Below are 21,276 nucleotides of genomic sequence, written 5' to 3' on the forward strand. Positions count from 1 at the left end.
TAAGCATATTTTCATAAAGCATATGGAGTGCAACGTCACAGGGCATATGGAGTGAAGGGCCTTAAAATGAAGATGAGTGGCTTGTGGCTGATGCAGCGGAGAAAGAAAGGAGCCGCTGGATAGACTCAGTGAGAGGGGTGACACAGTTGAAATTAAGTCTATAGTAGGTCAAAATATTTTCATCTAAATGTTTTTCTAATGAAAAATGCCCTTTGGCAAAACTGAAATTTTCTGGAGGAAAACTTCAATTTTGCTGTAAAATTTTGATTATTTGTTTTTCAAACAGGCAAAATTGAAATGACAACTCCTCTGGCTGCCCACTAGGGAGGATCTTGTCAAAGTTCTGAGTTTAGAGAGGCAGAATGGTGGAGTGACCATCAGCCTATCCCCTCACTCTGGGAGGTGGAGAGTGGAGCAGCCAGGCTCTGCCTCTCCAGCAGATGATAGAACGTTCTTGGCAATTTTGCAAAGGAGTATTTTATGAGCTCTCATCTCTTTTGTATTGCATTTGTGTTAATAGCAGGACCAGTGGAACTAACTCCATATCTCCCAGCATGGAGTTGGAGTACCTAGGAGTATCTAACCTATTGCCCTATATTATAACTTTTTTTTCTGCGTGGAAATTTGCCTAGATGAAAAAACTCAATTAAAAAAAATCTTAACAATTGCCTAGAGATGTGAAATACTTAATTGACGCAGGTGACCCTTATAAATAGGGGATGGAAAAGCACAGAGAAGTTTGTTCTTTTTGTTCTGGGGGAATTGTGGAAGTAAGTGCAGCCAACAAAACAAAATTTAGAAAGGGAACTTTTTCCCTTCTCTCCTCTCTGCCTAGTCACTTTATTTAACTGATGTTGTTTCAGGTTAGTTTGTTTTAAAAACACCCTTGTGGAAATTAAATTATATCCTGGTTTGCCCTGTTATACAGGCATACCCTGAGGCCCTTTTCCCTTAAGGGCTTCTGAGTTGGTAACTTGGAACTTCTTAGACAATTATCTATTTAAGGAATGATGTGACCTTCTAACACTGAAGAAAATTGTCAAGAGTCTGTCACCATTTTAAAATCCATAGTATGCTGGTTGAGCTGTAAATGCCTTGCTTTATTTCTGTTTCATAAACTTCATTTATTTATTTGCATTGAGATAATTTCTCCTTTTTTTAATAGTCATGTGTGCAGTAAACCATACACTTAATTGACTTTAAAATTTCTGAGCCAATTCCTTTTAAAAAATAAACTTTGTAAGGCCTATTTTTTTAGATATCTTCAGGGAAAGACTTAAGGTTGAGATGTCAGTTCATTCCACACCTGTAACTTTCTCAAAAAATTTAGTGGTTGAGGGTGACATTTTCTTATGTTTGGGCCTGAGCCTAAGAAGTAGGGGAGGTGTGGTTAGGGGTTCTGTGGCTTTTTTAAGCTTCATCAATTTGCATTCATCTTTCATGTTAGAGGATGGAAACATTTTTTCCACCTGTTAATTTTTTTCAGATGCTCTTTTTCCTCTTGACTGAAAACTGCTGTCTAGAAATAAAGAACTTGGCAGGTACTGCATGTGTTCCTGAATGAACAGTAAAGAATTGACTTAACTTCACAGAAACAAGGGTTAAACTACTTATTGTTGAAACTGAGTTGGTTATTTCATTAGTGCTTTGGTCTAAATGCAGGCAATTATTGTGGACAAATGTCTTCACTCAAATTCCTGACAAGGTCTTAAGCAATTGCAGACATCATGTACAGGGGATATTGTGAACTGTGAACAAACAAGAATTGTCTGCCTTGATTAATGTTTTGTGAAGCCCATTAAGAAAATAACCTGCTCCTTACAGTAATGGGAAGAAACACCATTATGAACTGAGGCTATTTGGAGGGATAAACTCAGGATGTACTTGTGGCATGATGGGAATTTTGAAGCAGTTTGCATACATTGTAGTTCAGTTGTCTTATAAATCTTTTTGTGCTGCAATAGAATTAGTTCCCTAGACTCAGCTTTTTTAATACCAAACCATTCTTTTCCAGATCACATTAAATTGTACAAATATGGACCATGTGCACAAGCCCTTCCAGAAGTTACCTCCATTGAAAGTTGCTATTTTTCAGTAGCGTTGCATTTGCTACATAGGTTCAGAAAATCCTCCATATAGAACAAAGGAAGTGAGATTTTAGGGGCCCAGGAGGTCACCACAATGTAGTGAATTTATCTGTTGACTTGACATGGAATGACTTATGCTGAAATTGATATTAAGTGTGTGTGTGTGTGTGTGTGTGTGTGTGTATGATTGGTTGGGTAGTTGTATAGTTAGTGCTGGAAGAAAGGTTTGGATTGATACCTCTGGAGAGTGACATCTTCTGTCCACTAAACAGGTGAAACCCAGATAGCATCGGTATAAGCTTCCCTATGTTACAACAGCAACACACCCCATCCCAGATCTGCAGAGCTGAGATATTTACTTTCCATGCCCATTTAATCCTTGATCTCTGTTAGACTGCCAATTAAAACCAGTTGTGCCAATGGTTTTGTAATTTGGGCACCTGGAATGTGGACTGATGCTATCAGTTTTTCTCACAGTACAACAATCCCTCGTCAGATGGTTACTACCAAACTGAGCCAGATTCAAAGTGGTGACTCAGGATGTGAACGGTTTCAGATCCTGTTCACTAGCAGTCCTCACCTGAGTCTGAGCCAAACATGTATAAAAATAAATTTGCTTGCAGCTCCCCAAAATGATACAATTAATGTAAGGAATACGTTTTTGATTTGCTGGTACCTATCTTTGTGCTTTAGATTGTCTACTTCAAGACTCTGGGCTGCTCTGAGATCTGATGCAGTAGATGGAAATGACAATCACTGGGGCTCAGTGGTATGTCTGAGTTAAGCCTGAAAACCTTTCCCCTTTGTGCCTGAGGTCAGGAGTGATCTTAGAACAGAGCATTTTTTATATTTAGGCTTGACAGAGGGAGAATCTTGGCTCCAGATTGTTTTTGTTCTTTTTGGATTAAGTATATATGTGTGTTTTTAAAGTAATGTTACCAATGCTAAAGTTCCATTCCCAATAGTGGCAAAATAAAACAAGGGAATTAAATAGGTCACCTGTTCCATTAGTATACCTTCTGTTTTGTTTCCTTGCAATACATTTTGTGATGCTTCTAGGGTACTCTGAGATGTGTCCAAGTGTGCCAAACCTCATTGCACCTTGACTCCTATATTTTGAAGCACTGCAGCAAGGATTGAATGAGCTGCTTTTGAAACTATTAACAGTACAAACTATTGGCCAAATACAATGGCAGTGGGTAGGCTTGGTTCTGTATAGGCAGATGGACTTTAAATTCGCTCTGCAATTGTAAGGCTTTAAAGCCATCCTGCAGAGAATCTCACTTCATGGTCAGCTTGATTCAGTGCTAAGTGGAGTCGCAGGTCAGCCTTACACAACACTGTAGCCAATCACCAGCCAGCAGGAGTGAGAGGAGGGGTCAACAAACGTGGCCTCCACCGTAGCGCTGCTGCATCTGTTCCAGCAGCATCTTCATAGGGGAGGAAGAGCTAGACATGCTGATGCGGTCTTCAGCTCAGTCATGAGGGCACAGTAGGGAAATGACTACAGGCTCCACCTTTCCCACTGACACCAGGAATGCAGTAAAGAAGGGGAAGAGACAATGCTGAACTAAGGCACCTGATCAGCAGGCTTCAGTCAACATGGCCAGCTGGCGATGGGATCTCTCTGCAAGGCTTTCTTTCTCAAGGGAGAGGGAAGCAAAAATCATGTATTAGGAGAGGGCCAAGAATGAAAAATAGGGACCAGAGGGAGGCTAGAAGGAGCAGGGGGTGCTAAGATGGTGGGGGGAAGCGGATATGTGAATAAAGAAAACGACAAATCCCAAGGTTGTGGGTGAAGGTGGGAATTGAAGAGACAGAAATTAAAATATTGAAGTAAATGTTAGGGTAGGAGGAGGATTTGAGAGTTTCAGTTACCAATCCAGCTGACTATGGCAATCCATGCCCCCTTCATCCAAAAAGAAAAATTCTCCTTGCCCAATTGTAAAGGGGAGATTCTGCCATCTCCCCATCTCTACAACAGAAAAATAAAATTGAAACCTAATGAGAGGAAATCTTCTATAATCAGGAAGAACTTTTAGTGCAGGCTTGCTGTGGATTCTGTTCTGAGGCAATGCTTCATTTCCTCAATTCCGTGCAGCACCGTTAAGGATGCCAAACGAGTTAAGACCATAATGATGCAGCCAACTGCTGCTAGATTGCTACTTGTGATGTTCCCTAGATGCAAGCCAGCTAAATATCTTGTATCAGAAACAACAGTCCTTGGGGTTTAGGTAGGCCTCTGTCCTTGTCTGGAGGTGAGACTCCCTGAAGGTGGGGTGCTTTATTGCTAGGGAACACCTCTTCCAGTTAATGGAGAGTTCTGATAGCCTTTTATATCAGGGCTTTCTGGCACTGCTACAGCCAAAACTTCCTTTGTCCTGGTCCTGCATGACTTCTGAATGGAATTGATTTTTATCTTAGCATGGATATGAGTTAGGCCTGTGAGCAGTGCTTAATTTGTAATGAAAGAGGTGCCAGGGCTCAACCAATTTTTTTACTTTCATAACTGACACGGCAAGCCCAGAGGTGCCAGGGGTATGAACTGCCAAGCCTAGAGGTATCGGAGCTAAGACTTGGCACAAATTAAGCATTGCCTGTGAGGCAAGGTTCATCATTTCTCCCCATCCACCCTACCCTACCCTACCCCATCCTTGTCTTCAAGGATTCCTTAGGCAATGCTGATAGCCTCAGAGACCTTAAGTTGTTGAAAGGGATGATAAGCTGAGAGAGTTCTCTTGTGACCCACCAAAAATGTGGAGGCTTGATGTACCTTCGGTAGGCAGGTATTTTCATTTTCATATCCAAAGCTAGCTCAGGCAGATGAGGTGCTACATAAAACTATGTACAAGAACCAAGTAAAATATTGCAGAAAAGAGACCTCATAGTTGGTCTCCTGAATCAAATGTGTAATCAAAAGGATTTTACTGGTGGGATAGATAGAACCTTACAGGATCTTTCCCATTCACCATATTGTGCAGGAGGCTTAGCTAAATATTAGCTGTCTTGTTCCTAATGGCAAGTTCACCATTCCCAATCATCTAGAAAATGTTACTTTCTTCCTGGATACCAGAAATCCTGTGCTGGGGGAACAGTCTTTCTTGGTTCTGAATGAACAGTCTGGTCATTCAGAACCAAGTCTGTAATGCTTGACAGACTCTCTTGCCTGTAACCTAGTCTAGATGTAGGGGAGGATTAAGGCAAGGTATTTGGGATCCAGATTCTGATGCAGTAGAATGTCATTGAGTAGCAGAAGGCACTGCCCACAGCTGACTAGTGGTGTGGATGGAACTTGGGAGTTGGGGGAGGAGGAGTTGTGCGCTGGTTCTGGTCAAATTATTTAGGTCAAATTGCACAAGATGGTGCAGCTTTGAGTGAGGCAAGAAAGGAAGGAATAGAGAGGAAAGATTTGGTAAACTCTTGGCCAATATAGTGCTAATCTACTCCGACCTAGTAATAAAGTAATTTATATAGCTGAGTGTTGTGCTAGTTGCTTCATAGTCAAGAAGATGACCAGGGGTGTGCTACTGAAGTCAGCAGGATTTCTGCCATTGATTTCAATAGAACCAGGAGTTCACCCCAATCTTAGTCAAGAATACCCTCAATCTAAATGGACAATGTAGAGATGAGGGATGGTATGAAACTGCCATATTAATTTTAAATTATCAGAAATGATTAACTCTTCTGGGGAAGGTCTAGGCTTTAGAGATATTATTATGAATTACTTTTCCACAGCACCTGAAAGAGTGAAAGGCACTTCAGAGAAGGCACAAAAATAGGATATCTATTCCAATAGGCTTGCAGTCTATAGCGTAGCTGTGCAGGTGACAAACCAGTAGTGAAGGGGTGCTGTGGGATAGAGGATAACAGCAGTATAGTTAGTATACTCACATAGAGTGGCACTTGAATTTTTTTCCTTTAGAAAATAAGAGAATATGAAGAGCTAAGACAGAATGGGACAAAGGGAGGCCTTAAGGGAAAGGGTTTGAGCATGGTGAACCAGAGTAAGTGAGGAGATCCAGCTGAACCAAAATCCTGGACCTAAAACAAACAAGAACTTTAGGACATATCTGATGAGAGCCATGCTATGACTCATGCCCATCTCCTGTACAGATAAGCGTCAAACCTCATTTTGTATAGAAATATTATAGAACAATATGAGTCATCCTCACCGCTCTTTCCAATTCTTGCTAAAACCAGGAACTAGGGCAACATGGCACAGATTTTTATTTTATTAGTTGAATTATATTCAAACATCCAAGGTAGCTGAAGTTCACTTTCCATTTAGTTAAGAGATTCAAGCTAGTTCTTATTTTTATCCAGTCCTAGTTAAGGTGACTAATTTATATGTTGTTCAAGGCAAGAGCTGAGGCAAGAGTTATGTTCTGTGTTTGCCTAGTCCCAACACATTTTGAGCACTAACTCCAATGTAAAAAATTTACAGAGAGAGATATAGATAGATTTTTTTTTTTTTTTTTTTTGCTACCAGCACATACCTCACTGAGAAGGTAGAAAAACCAATAACTGAACAATATTAAGAGTTTGCTGGCAACAAACAATGACTTGAATAAGTGTGAGACAGGGGAGGGGAGGAACAAATTGTAATAGAAAAGGTAGTCTAGCCTCATAAGTGAGTGGATCTTTTGGGAAGAGAGATGGTATTAAAGGCCAAAAGATTTTTCTCCTTTCTCAACCATTATACTATAAAAAGTTTACAGGAGTCTTATAATCCAGATTCATTCCACATTACATTAGGTTGATAATGGTTTAGCTTTATTTGGAAGCATGTAATATATATGAAATCACTACATCAGACCATAATGTCCAAAGTCCATGTGTGCGTTCCATTTGGCAGATGTTAGGAAGCTTGACATATTAATGTCTTTGGTGATCATGCATTCGGTTCTGTGTGTGGGCACTGATGCCATGCTGATTGAAGCACGTACAATAAACTGCTTTCGTTGTTTTGCTTTCCTTTTCCTGTTTGTTCCAGTAAGGTTATTTGGCCCTCTTACATTTCAAATGTCAGTATTTTTCCTTAACTTGAACCACTGCAAAAGAGATTTTATTGTTCAGAACATTTGATTTTTTTTGAAGCAGGAAGTGACTGCAATATTCTATTAAATAATCATTTTGATTTTTTTCAAATAAAGGCATTCAGAAAATGGAAATGCAAAACCATGTGCTACACTGAATGCAGGACTGTTCATTAGGTATGTTGACTGGAGGGGGAGCACTAGCTGTCTTGCTAAATTAAAATAATATTTTGGATGTTGACAGACAGAAAAACAATTAGGGCTGTTGGATTCTTTGACGTGTGTGTTGTCACAGAGAGAGAGAGCTTGTTTTCTGCCAGTAAATCTGAACTGTCCAACTCTCAGCAGTATATTAAATTAATTAACAAAGTTCTTTACATTTTCACTTGGAATGTGAAGTCTGTTTATTTGCGAAGACAGCCTTTCCAAGAATAAACAATTAAAGGTGACTGATGGGACCTTTTATGAGGCTTTTCAGTCATTCCGTTATATTATGGGCCAATAAAAGACCTCCTTAGTTGATTGGTATATGGCAGTAGTCTTAACCAGATGAGCAATTTCAGTATTTGTATTAGTAATACTTCCATATGCAGGTTGTGTTTGAAATACAATTTTATGTGTGGGAAGTATATTTGTTTAAACTGTTAAATCCCGCTGTGGATTAATTTTACACGATGCTTACTGAAAAGAATGTTACTGTGCATGAAGTAGAATTCTTAAGAGGCTTGACATATATTACTTTGAGTTTAAAGAGTTGAACATATTTGAGATCTGCTTTTATTTATACATTTGGAATCAAATATTCACTAGTCCTTGTTTTTGTTTTTTGAAATACGTATTTCACACAATTGCGTTTGTGTGTGCTGGAGAGACTTCACAGCTGAGTCCCTCAATGCTGCTTCAGAAGGGCCTGAATCAGACTTTAGTGGGGGCTGGTTCAGGCCCTATTTGCATGTTGGGGGGGCAAAGGGAGCCCTTTGTTGGCTCTGAGTCACACCCTCCCTAATGAGGATCAGTATGCCTCCTGAACAGCACTTCAGATACCTGCCAGTTGTAACAACAAGGTGCTGGGTTTAAAACTGAATAATCTCTTCTATATTATAACTATTTGGTTACATATAGAAGCTGATAAATGTGTGCATCCTAAGAAGAATGCAATTCAGTTTACAATTTGTAAAATGGGAACTATTTAGCAGTTACTTTAAATTCTTTCTGCCCCAATTCTGCCTGCAAGCACAATTGCACTGAATCCATCAGCATCATCAAATTCCAGCTGTTTTGTGCAACCAGGCCCTCTTTTTCTTTTGCTAATCTCCTCTAAGTAACTTTCAGGTCTCTTTTCTTTGTCCCTGTGTTGTCCACTTTCTTGATACTTTAAAAACATCTTCTCTTGTTTGATCACCCTTTATCCATGTGGGATTACACAAATATTTCAGTTTCCTTTGCAGAATTAACTTGGTTTATTTTTCTCCATCTGTTATATAATTCAGCTGTCATTTACGATTTAGAAGGCAGACCAACATCACTAGTATCATATCTTAAGCCATCTAGGTAATGCTTCCCTGGAGTTTACTTTGAAGTCTTTGAAATTCAACATCTTCACTGTCCTGGCAAGAAATTAACTTTTTGTGGGACATAATCCAGACAGATTTGTTTCAGCTCTCTCTCTCTCTCACACTGGAAAGCTGAACTGTTGCAAAACCACATTTATTCAGAGCTGTAGTTTGAAACTAAAGCTGACAACCCTTGCATGGTTCGACTGCTGTTAATGAGGAGTAGGTTTATACCAGCAGCCGATCACAAGGAATGGGCAAGGAACAAACAGTTTTTACGAGGTGCTCACAAATTAGTTCTCCCAACTTTTTGTCTGTTGTTCCTGTACTTCAGTTCCATTCTTTCCAATGCTAGCATAGTGATGAATTTGGGAATAAATTTTATATTGCATTTCTGTTTACTCAAAATTAAATTTTAAAATTGAAGAGGAGTATCTCCCCCCCCCCCCCCCGAAGTTTGATTTTAATGTTGGATGTGGTGGTGATAGAATGCAATGGGCCAGCTCTTCAGCTAGAGTAACCTGGCATATTTTCACTGAAGGCAATGGAGATGCACTGAATTATGCCAGCTGCAGATTGGTGCAGTTTGTCTCTGTTTTGGTAATATATTCAATGCAATATATGTGAAAGGTTCAGGATTTTTATTTATTTTTCTCACTTTTATTTTAGGAATTACTTTCTGCCCATTTCTCAAAATGTTGAATGTTCTGTTTGTAAATACTTGCCAAGTACTATATGGTAGGCAAAAAAAACTTGTATGAAACCTTAAACTTTATTACTTTAGAGTAAACTGATGTAGCTGGGGGAAAAGAGGAGAGCGAGTAAAGAGACACTGGTAAAATTAAAATCATATTTTAAAAAAACTGTTAGTAAAACTACAGGTTATTAAAACCATATGAATTTTTAAAATGGGGTTTACTCTCCCTTATTTCTGCTAGGTTTTTTTATTTTTATTTGGTATGTGATGAAATTTTCTCATCTTGAACAGGAATTATCAGTTTCATTTTCCTGTTCTTGAGACCTACCACAGTGCTGCTGTGCTAGGGTTTCCAGCCCTAAAAGAGAATGCAGAAATACCCTCAAAATGAGTTCATTTAAAATAAAAATTGCATCTCTTTCCATGTTACAAAATCTAACTCGGTTTAAAATGTTTGACATTGAAGTAGTCCTCCTCTACCCCTAACCCCATAAATGTTAAGTAAATTATTGTTTATTTGTAATATAAGTTGTCAGTGCCTTACACTAAAAGGCAGAATTATTTTCTTTTCCAGCTGATGACTAGAAGTCACCCTCTTCATCTTTGGTGTAGCTGTAAACATGACTTGACATCCTGATGACTGCATTCAGGCTCTTGGATGATCTGGTGCACCATGGAGCTCAAAGTATGGGTGGATGGAGTCCAGAGAATCGTTTGTGGGGTCACTGAAGTCACAACTTGCCAGGAGGTGGTGATAGCCCTGGCTCAGGCTATAGGTATGGAAAAGGGTTACTTGGATTGATGGGAATGAATTGGTGTTATGTATTTTATTAAACCAGGTGGAGGATAGCCTAGTCTCCTGAGGGTCGAAATACTAGTTTAATTTTGATTGTTGGGTTTAGTGTGGTGTTGATGGCATGTGATATACAGAAAATCAGACTAGATGATCTGGTCCTTTTCTAGACTTACTTTGAGGCCTCTCAGGGTTTGGCTAAAATATATAGCTATGATGAGTCATTTGAAATTTGCAAAAAGGAAATGTATGCATGTATTGGCAAACTTTTTAGTTCTGCGTGAAGTTACTCTCCAGCTAATAACATGCTGCTCTTCGTTTGAGTTTGTAAATGCAGCCCACGTATTTTCTTTAAGGACTAAACTGTCAGTGCTGGTTGCTAAGTACCAAGGGAAAACTGATCTTACAAAATAACTAGCTGTCTTTTATACAAGCTAGTGATATTCATTGAAATTATATACATTGCAAGTATTCCTAGCTGCCCATCAATAGTGTATCTCTTCAGTTCTTCTCTTCTTAATGTTACCCTTTCATTAGCACTGTGTGGTGGTAGGTGTGTCTTGAATATCTGCATAAGAAGTGTGTTCAGTGTTCTGCTTGCTTTTTGCTAAAACAGTTTGTGTAGACATCGTTCACTCAAGTACTTGCAGGGTATGTCTATCCTGGACACTAAGCCCAGGCTCGGACTTAGGTTTTAGCCCCTCCTTCCATGGGATCAGTCTGACTCAGGTCAGCAGGCACTCAGGATCTAGATCCTAGGGGCTGGGGCAGAGCCTCAGGTCTAAGCTCTATCATTTTGCAGCGTGGCCACAGACCCAAGTCAGAATGTCTACATAGTGCAACACGTACGTGTTAGCTGGACTGAGAGACCCAAGTCCAGCTATTGTAAGCCCAGGTTTACGGTGCTCTGACACCCAAGCACGGACTTAAAAACACTGAGTCCATAAGCCTGAGTCCCACAGTCCCAGGCTTAGTTTGCAGTGCAGACATACCCACAGTGGCCATCTATCAGTGTTGCCAGACTGTTCTCAAATTTTGTAGGGTTTTAAAAAAAAACAGTTACAAAGTCTTGGAGCCCACTCAAGCAAGAAAACCCATGCCATGGAGAACCTCTGCTGACACCACCTCAGCAGAACAGTGATGGGCTGAGAGCAGCAAAGGTCCCCAGCTCCCCCACAGAGTCCAATATTGGGGTTTTTGGCAAGAGACCCCCCCCCAAAACCAGCAGCTTTGAGTTCACAACCCTTTGGGATGAATAGAGCAGTTCACACCTCTCAAAGCTATGGCTTCTCTGCAAAGTTCAGCAAACATTGGTGCATCAACTACACTTGAGTCATGTTTTCTTTGTAACAGTGAAGGCTAGAAATAACTTTATATTATCATTTTAATTACTTTGACTCTGGGAGCTGGGGCCACAGGCACGTTCCTGTAACATCTATCTCTTCATCTGGCCCTGTTAACCAGAGACCTATCTTGAGAGCTTTTTTCAGATCTCGCTATATTTCCCTCACCAACCAACCCTTTCTTTCGTGATCCAACATCTTTCCAATGCTTCTAGGGCCTACTGAAGGACATCAAGCCTGTTTGATAACCGTGGTTTGGTGTGTCACCCACACACAGCACAATTTGCATTCTGCATGTACATTTTTGAAGTGAAGTCATTTATGTACCAAACTTAAATGGCTTATGCAGTCGAGCTATCAAGCCAGGCATTTTAGACTAGGCTATCAGGTACCAAAATGGAAAGGCTACTAACCCTTTAGGAGAACAGACAGTGTGTCACTACCTGCCTCCCCTAGGCCTTCTGTAAAGCCTGCCATGAATTTTGAGATAGATTGTGCATTCTTTTGGATGAAATGACCTCTTTATTTTTTTAAAACTCACACAACAAGAGGAATAACCATCTCTGCTAGCAGCAAGTTAAGCACTACCTTATGTGCATCCATACAAATTGATTTGTCCACCATGCCAGCTTGTCAGGTGGCTTAGTCATCAGTAGCATCTGTCAGAGGGGCTTCAAAAAAATTATAGCCACTTATAAGCCATCAGTGCCTTAGGAAAGCTCTCATCTGGCATTTTGTGGTAGATATGAGCCAGTTGCTATTGGCCTCCACCTTGGCTGGTTCTGATCTTAGACTCCGCACCATTGAAAATTTATGTCCTAAGTAAGTCACACCAGCCATGCCAAGCTAATAACCATCTGTCTCAGAGGCTGCTATTGGTATGCTTCCAAAGCTTTGCAGATATTCTTTTTGTTTTTTCCATTTCTAACTGTACATGATTGTGATTGACCTAGATTAAAAACCATTGCAAAGCTGCACAGACCCATTAACCTGTTTATTGACCAACCTGGAATGTAGCAGGTACATCATTCATGCCAAAACAACACCAGGAGCTCTTGCAGCTGTCAGACTAATTTTTACAGTAGGATCGTCTGATGAAAGCACTGGCCAGTGGTAACTGCCATTACCCCTTAAAGTCATTCATAGCTCACGAACTGTCTCAAATACAGTGCAGCTGCCTCTTTCCTCACAGTACTGAAGAAATAATTTTACAACAGATTTTTAAAAGGGCACTTGGGGAGATCAGAAACGGGCCACTCTGCTTTTGAGTTCTGCACTTTGTTTCTGTTCTTCACTACATCACTCATTCTTCCCTCCCCCCTCTTTTTGGCTTGTGCTTTTGTACTTATTTACTCTAGCTTTTTCCTCTTTCTTTGTCTCCTGCTCTGGAACTGCCAGTCTCACCTCTGTCTAGCAGGATCTGACATGCTTGCTTTCCTCTCACACAAGTGGCATCCCTCCAGCTCAGTCTCTATCTGGCACTCTTCCACCTGTATCTCTTTCAGCTTCAGTCGAATGGCTGCACTTCCTTTGTACACCAATGACTCCTGCTGTTTTGGCTCACCCAATCAGTGGTTCTCCGATTCCTGGAATTCCTCTCTGTCCCAAACCCTTATTGTGTGTTAAGCACCATTTGTTGATTTCTCCATTCCCTGCTGTAGTGAGTGGGCTTCTACCAATCTCTTATTGGCCAAACAAACAATGACAGGCAGGAACACCATCTATCCGTGAACCCATAGAAGTTTTACAAGATGCTGCCACTAAACCTAAATTTCACTGGTGTCTAAACTGCTCCTCTTCTTTTCTTCATTGTTTTAATCAGTTTCATATCAACATCTTCCCCTTGGTGGTGCCCCTTTGTTAATGCAGACAGAGAAGCCTGAGCAGGAATATTTTGACACCAGAACTAACTCAAGCAGTCATCACTCACTCCAGGGACCCTAACCTTAAATCCTAACCCTGATGCCTGCCTTCATCACCTCTTACCTTGACAGTGGCCAGTTGGTGCTGCAGGTCTTCAAAAGTTATCACATTACAGGCACAGAAATGCCATCAATCTGAGTGTTAGGCCTCACTTCACTCGACCAGTAAGAGACTGCTGAAAACCTCCTCATCTCAGGAAGAAATAGAGAAATCACCAAAAGTTGCTTATCCCTCAGTGAAGGCTTTGTGGATGCGAAAGTGCCAGATAGAGACTGAGGTGGAGGAATGGTATTTGAATACCATTCAAAACAATGGAGCTATGATAGTTTACACCAGGTGAGGACCTGCTCCCTGGGGACTTGGGGCCTGATCCTGTGGAAATTAGTAAGAGTTCTGCCACTAACATACTTTTGATTTAGGATAAGGCTTTTAACATGTGCCTTACAAGTTTGTGGCCCCTTCTGTTGGCCCTTCCATGGAAAGCACATTTCTATCTTGTGTCCATCGAGATTGCATTTCTGATGGATGTAACTGCTCAGGTACATTGTGGAAAACAGCAAACTTTTCATGTAGAATCCCATTTGCCCCCTCCCCCCCCATCTATCTTATCTATAAATAGAAAAAGATACTGCTCAAAGTTTTTACTCAAATTAGATTTCCGTTTCCATCTTGCTTGGAAGTCAGGTTTTTTTGTTTTGTTTTTAAATCTGGAGTTCTCCTTGGCCATTAAAGAAACATTAAAAGTGCACAAATTTTGAACTAAATAGCAAGGTTGATTTAAAAAAAATCTGAGATCATTATGGCTGAAGGAATACCACTTTCAGATAATACATTTTCCTATAGCTGTGTCTTGGAAGGAGCTGGAAATGATTTAGCTGGAGGAGATGATCTACACTCTTCAGTAAAGAAGTAGAACTACCAAGTTGTGTGTTTACCTCTACTGAAAAAACTTCCCACTGGAATATTGAGGAACAATTACGTTACACTGTACAGGTTTCATCTAGATTGTTACAAGGCGAGGAAAACTTAGCCATGTTGGATGAGTCAGAGAAACATAATTTCCATAAAGAGAGAGAGGTGTGGTTGTGTTTTTTTTTCTCCAAAAGGTAAAATTAAAAACAAGCAGCTTACAGTTTAAATGGAAAAGCAGGAAGTCTCACTATGAAAAGGAACTTTTGCCAGGAGATGTGAGCTGCTTTTTCCATTGTACTCGTTGTTTAAAATAGACAAGCCCTGCTAGTTTTCTGCTTCTTACCAGCATTAGTATGTCTGTTTTTCTGCAAGGGATCTTATGAACATTTCACCGGTGCAGCTTCTGATAAAGAGGGTCTTCTCTTTTTATTCGCCTTTTTTTTAATGTTGAAAACTACAAGCTAAGTTTTTTAAAAAGGAACTTAAAGGTGAAAACATGTCTGTAATAATTGTATTACAGCAGTTCTTAGAACTCCCAGACAGATCAGGACCCCACTGTACTAAGTACTATTCCGTTACAGGCCCTAGTCCAGGGGTTGGCAACCTTTCAGAAGTGGTGTGCCGAATCTTCATTTATTCACTCTGATTTAAGGTTTCGCGTGCCAGTAATACATGTTAACATTTTTAGAAGGTCTTTCTATAAGTCTATAATGTATAACTAAACTATTGTTGTCTGTAAAGTAAATAAGGTTTTTAAAATGTTTAAGAAGCTTCATTTAAAATTAAATTAAAATGCAGAGCCCCCGGCCCGGTGGCCAGGACCCGGCAGTGTGAGTGCCACTGAAAATCAGCTCGTGTGCCGCCTTTGGCATGCATGTGTGAAAGTAGAATAAATTATATTGTAAAAATAAGAATGGATTAAAGAAATGTTGTATGTACCTTTAAGCAGAAATAAGAAATGTTGAAATACAGGTGCCAGGAAAAGAAACATTAGGCATAAACAATGGTGCTAATGGCAAAACATTAACAGAAGATGGGTAGTAGTTAGTAAGGGAATAAAATATGCATGCCTAACCCAGGTAAACTTATCTGATTCTGCTCCCTTTGTTATCTTGTTAAGTTCTCATCCTTTTATCTGTATAAATAAGATAGTTTGTGTCTTGCATGGGGCTCACATTATCTGGGTGTTATTAGCAGAAGCGCTGTGCTAATAAAACAGAGTGGTCTGACAAACTGTGAGTCCTGAGTCTAACTTTGACAATTTGGAGGTTCCACCGAGATGGCAACCGTCTTCACTGGGGCTGTGTGATTCCTGACTGTTTTTGTAGGACGACCGTGGAAGCCGGCACCTGGGCATTTGGCCCGAGCGGTCCTCCACCAGAACGGAAAGGTGCACGACCACAGTGAAGTCTACGCCATTGAACCTGTTGGTTCCCACTCTGTTCTGGTAGGGATCCCGGGATCTGACATCAGGAATCTGGTCAGGTAATTATTTCTGTGTTTTGTCCGGACTGAGGACTGTTCTGTCTCTGTGTCTATCCGTCTTCCTGTGGAGTGTTTGAGTCTGGGTGCCATCTCCGTCCGGGGATCGGCCAACCAAGGGGTTCCTGTCCCTGCGGTCTGAGTGAGTGGAATCTGCACAATTGCAGCCGCACCACACTTTGGGTAAATCCCTGGGTGTGAAAGCAAGGGCAATTGAGGCAGTAGCCTGTGGGCTCCTTTTGTGTGTTGCACTGGGCATTGCTCTGACAAACCCGAATTTCCTTCTTGTGCGATTGGTGTGTGAAGTCCTCCTGTATGGGTAACCAGATGTCTAAGTAGGGACAGTTCCCTAAACGAACGCCGGCTCATTTTATGTATTTAGGATGGGTCCAGACTCCTGTAAGAAGGGTCCGGACTCCTGTAAATTTCTGGAAAAATGGTCTAGGCTAACTCAGGGGGATCCCAAAACTCAGTGGCCACTGTTAAAATCTTGGAACAAAGACCGAGTGGACATCTTAAAGGACAAACTCGGCCAACCTAAAACTAAATTGTCTAAAGAAGAGGTTAATTGTTTCATTCAGTGGTGGGAAGAGGCAAATCGTAGCTGGACAAAATAAAAAACTCGCCTCTCTCAAATATTCAAATAATAAGTTGAAAGCTTTATTAAAAGCCTCCTCTCCCACCACCAGACCAAGCGCTCCCCTTTACCCCGTTCTCAGAAAACCCACCCCGGATCGATCCAACCCCCTTAATACTCCCATCTCATTGTAAAAAGGACAAAAAGCAGGATCGGGCCCAGAAAAGCAGGCAAGCAACAGATAAAAAAAAACAACTGAAAAACAGGTTGGAAGCCCTAAGGGCATAGTGTAAGGAGTAAGAAAAGCAGTAAGTGCAGGCATGAACCCCTGGAACAATACTTAAAATGGTGAAATCTGAGGTGATAAAGGTGTTATTTTGGGAGATAAACGAGTGATTTAAGGAAAGAGAGTGAAAAGTTAACTCTACAAAGGCTGGAGAGAATTAAGCAGTTAAACTTTGTGAAAATGTTAAAAAGGACCATGTTAAAGAGAGAGAATTCTTGGTTTCTTTGCAGCCATTCTGAAGGGAAAATGGGCCCTTTTCCAAAAGAATGCCTGTAAATAATCCAAATATATATAGAGCTATGTAAAAACAAAGCAGTGCAAAGGAATGTTAAGGAAAAGAAAATGTGTATGTATCTAGTTGTCTGTGAAATATGTAAAGTTCTAAGAATCTAAACCAGCACATCTGGTTTGTAAAACTCCTGTTTTGTAGGTGTAAGATAAATTAGTTTTGTTTTTGTTTTTAATGCCACTAAAAATTCATTTGACTCTTAATTCAAAGTTGCAAAACTGACAGACCTTTTTGCAAGACACAGGTAATTAGTGTTGTTTGGCTTTGGGATTTAGCATTTAACCCTTAAGGGGTAACTTGATTCTTTATAAAATTTAAAATGTTTTTTTAAATAAAAACCAAGTCATGGCTGCAATAGGGCAGTCAAAATCAGGAGAATAGGGAGAGATTCTGGAGTCTTTTTGTTTGGTTGGTTGTTGTTTTTTTTGGTAACAATAGCAGATAAGAGCTGTAGTGAAAGAATTAAAATATTTTAACAGTGCCCCTCTGAAGCAACAGCAGAGGTGAGGTGCACAAAACAAAAAGAAGCAATGTTAAAAACACTGAGCCTTAAAATGGCTCTGTGTAATCAGACTGTCACTTTTGATAAGGGTACATGAAAACTCTGTAAGAAAAAAGAAACAGTTACATCGTATGTAAAAATTGATATGGCTAATGTTTAAAAAAAAAAAAGTTGTAATATAGAAGGAATGTGCTTTTTCCCTAGGACATGTGCAGTGTATATTGTAAAAAGGGGTAAAAGAAATACAAATGAAATATGCTACTGAATTAAAATCCTATTAGGGCTCCAAAAAGAGCCGCAATAGACTGTTTTCTTTTTCAGATCTCTGTGTGTTTTGTAAGCAGGAGTTGAAAGTGGAAAGAAATTAAAACTCTGGTGGAAGTTAATTGTGTCCCTTTTAAGACAAAGTCTCTGAGCTCTGCTAATGGCTTTGAATCCACAAGCCAAGCCTGTGTTAATGCAAATTACCTAACTGATAAAGGAAGGTAAAAACTGCCAGGACAGAAGAAATTGCCTAAATAAAAGACATGGTATAACAAGATCCCTTTAAGAGATTTGATGCTAAATGTTATTGTTAATATTAAACATTGAAATAAATTTAATGTTAGTAAGTACCCCTGTAACAACGTATAGTGTGTATGATTTTTGAAAAAAACCTTGAAGGTAATATGGTAATAATGCTTCTCAGCTATTACCTGTGAATAAACTTAAAGCTTAACACAGCAGGAAAAACATTACAAACTTGGTCTGCTATATAAGAAGAAAAACTTTAGTTATTAAATTCATGAGGTGGTATACCTCAACAGTGGAATAATTTCCCCATAACTCTTAAAAAGTAGAACCCATTAAAACCTGGCCTGCCTATAGAACAAAAAAACCACAGGAAAATATGGGGGTAATTCCTCTGTTTTGCCTGCAATCAGCAAGGGTATTTGTAAAAGAAAGGAATATTTTAAGCAACAATCAATGCCACCCTGAAAGGGGTAGAAAAATGTTATTTTTGTCTTTCAGAAAATCAGAAACAGCTAATACCAGCTACAGAACAACCTATTACAAAAACAAATAAGTTAAAAAAAAAAATACTGCAATAGCTATGAAATGTACTAAAATGCAGATATTTAGAACATAAGATGTTTTGGGTAATATCAGAAAATATTAAGGTTTTGATGCATCTGTTAAATCAAAGGAAAAGATTATTGTTTAATACCTATCAATATAACTGGATGCAGTATGTCTCCAGTACGGTAAGACATAATTTGTTAAGTGAAGAAATTGTTGTTAAAATTGCACACCAACAGGCTCTGGAAGCAAAAAAAATGAAAAGTTAGCCCACTCCACAGATTGCACCTGGGATCCTTCTGGCTACCTCAAACCTCAAGCCAGTGGGCTGGGGAGGAAGGGAAACTATTGGACACTAGAGGTTGTACCACGTGAACTCCTCAAAAGTGGGTATGCTTATCCATGCCTGTTGCTCCAAAGCTCTGTAGTAAAGACACCTCACTAGGATCCTGTATGTGGGATAAAATTAATAATTAGGCCAAAGTATTGTATAACGGGCAATGTGTGTGTTAATTCTTGGAAAGAAGTGTTTTAAAAGAATAAAAGTGTTAGCAACCCACCAGTAGACAAATGTACATGTAATGTAAGTACTGTGTTTACCAATAATCACATTTACTATTTGCCACAACCAAAAAGTCTCAGCTTACTGTAAGCACTGATTTAGCTGAGTTCTCTATCAGTCTTGGCATTAAATGGCAAACAGTTACCCATTATCTGTTTAAAAAGGTAACAAAACAATGTGGGAAACAGAACCATTCATATTATCTGGATGGTCTCCCACAACTACTGGCATACTAATGTTACTACCCCTAATTGTTTTTGGTTTTAAATTGTATGTGTTTAATTAAAATGTTTAAAATATGCTGGTAAATAAAACAAATGTATGCACAGCTAAAGCCACAGGCCCAAATCACCTCCCAGTATTTTACTACATAAGAAGTGACACTGGCGATTGATAATCTTAGTGTCAAAAGGGGGATATGTAGGAGCTGGACTTTATAATGTATAATTTGATTTCATCCTACCAGCCACCCTTTTTGAATAGCAGAAAGAAATGACCCTCTGGGACTATAAGATTCTGTTTTCCCATATGCATTACAAATTGGGCCCTCTCTAACTCTTTGTTTTAAGATTTAGGTAGTAAGAGACAGGATTCTCTATTGTGTCTATGTTAAGTAAATTAGAGAAACATTGAAGGCCTGGGTCTCAATGTAAATTGTCTTGGTTAATTGTAAAACTTAGCAAGGTTTAATTTGCAATGCCTTTTTGCTCAATATAAAATACTACTGTTTGTATTCTCAATCTGTTTGTGTGAATGAGGAATGAATGCATCAGGAAAAGATAAGGTGTGAAGGCCATTGTTATAGCCAGAGTCAAGAAAAGAAGCAAAAAGACTTAAAGAGTATCAAAGAATCATCAGGCACTGCTTACTACCCAAACTGCTGTTAAACTGTCTGGCATCCGCAGCATGAATACATGCTTTGCCGTGTAAGAATGCACCACCCCAGCGAACCAATCATCACCTCAGGACCACGCAGAGTCAATTTTGACTCCAGAAGATGACGTAGAGGAACAGCCTGCAATACCTTACAATCTACGTTCTCGTAAGGGTTGCCAGAAGCAGACGACTACCTAAAGCAAGGCCCAAGAAAAAGCAGTAGTGAGCCTAGCGCCTGCTGCCTGGTGGACATAAAACTGTGACTACAGTTCCCTCAGTTGAGGTTGTCAGAACCAGAAGGGCCCTGCCTCCAACATGTGGTGCCTGTTCCTCGGCTGTTGGTGTCTGAAGGTCGGGGGAGTCCACAATGACAATTCTTTTATCCAGCAGCAAGTGTGGATAGCTCAGACCCTTAATATTTCTAAATGCTGGGTCTGCAGCCACATCTCAGCCCACTGTCAAACTGATGTTCCTGTCCTGGCTATCCCACTCAATTCCCCAGACCTCACTGGAGGACCTCGTCCGTTTAATACAATATGGAACAGTAATGACACCTGGGAAGAGACTATTGGCAGTTCCTTTAACCCACTTGGGGGAGTAATACACCGGGCAAAAAGGCTCCTGAGGTTAAAAGAAGTAGTTAAAATAATGGCAAATAAAACTGGAGAAAGTTTTAAGAGCCCTGGCCAAAGAAACAGGGGCGGTCCGACAGGTGGCCCTCCAAAAACGTCAGGCATTGTACATAGTGCTGGCGGCCAAAGGAGGGACCTGTGCTCTCATTAAAAAAAAAAAAACAATGTTGTGTGTTTATACCTGACGATACCAATAAGGTAATAGATCACGCTAGCCACTTAGAACAAATCGCATATATTCCCCATAAAAAGCCAAGTTCTTTATGGAAGTGGCTAAGTATTCTGTGGTATAGGAAACTGGTTGTTTCAGGAAGCCCTAACTATCCTGTTTGAAATCCTAATAATTTTTGTATGTTTTCAGTTAGTCTCCTGTTGTACCCAAAATTGTGTAAGGCATGCTACTCAGGTAACTGCCCCAGAACAGAGTGCTAATACAATAATTTTAAATATTGCTAATGAACAAAGAGATAAAAAAACGGTTAATATGTAAAACCCAGTAAAATTTTGGTCATGGCGTAAGCTTGACCAAAAGGAGGGATTGTGAAAGTAGAATAAATTATATTGTAAAAATAAGAATGGATTAAAGAAATGTTGTATGTACCTTTAAGCAGAAATAAGAAATGTTGAAATACAGGTGCCAGGAAAAGAAACATTAGGCATAAACAAT

General features: G+C 39.8%; 1 protein-coding gene across 3 annotated transcripts in view; it reads left to right on the plus strand.

Moving 5' to 3' along the window:
* The window catches only part of RASSF8 (Ras association domain family member 8), a 145,265-nt gene that overhangs the window by 107,339 nt on the left and 16,650 nt on the right, over positions 1 to 21,276 (plus strand). For all 3 annotated transcript variants that reach the window (XM_044993804.1, XM_044993823.1, XM_044993813.1), the window contains exon 2: positions 9,948 to 10,149. In XM_044993804.1, the coding sequence (XP_044849739.1) occupies positions 10,032 to 10,149 (118 nt within the window). In that variant the 5' untranslated portion in view covers positions 9,948 to 10,031. The remainder of the gene's footprint in view (positions 1 to 9,947; positions 10,150 to 21,276) is intronic.

This window comes from Mauremys mutica, chromosome 1, assembly GCF_020497125.1.
Source record: "Mauremys mutica isolate MM-2020 ecotype Southern chromosome 1, ASM2049712v1, whole genome shotgun sequence".
In the NCBI taxonomy this organism is placed as follows: Eukaryota; Metazoa; Chordata; order Testudines; family Geoemydidae; genus Mauremys; species Mauremys mutica.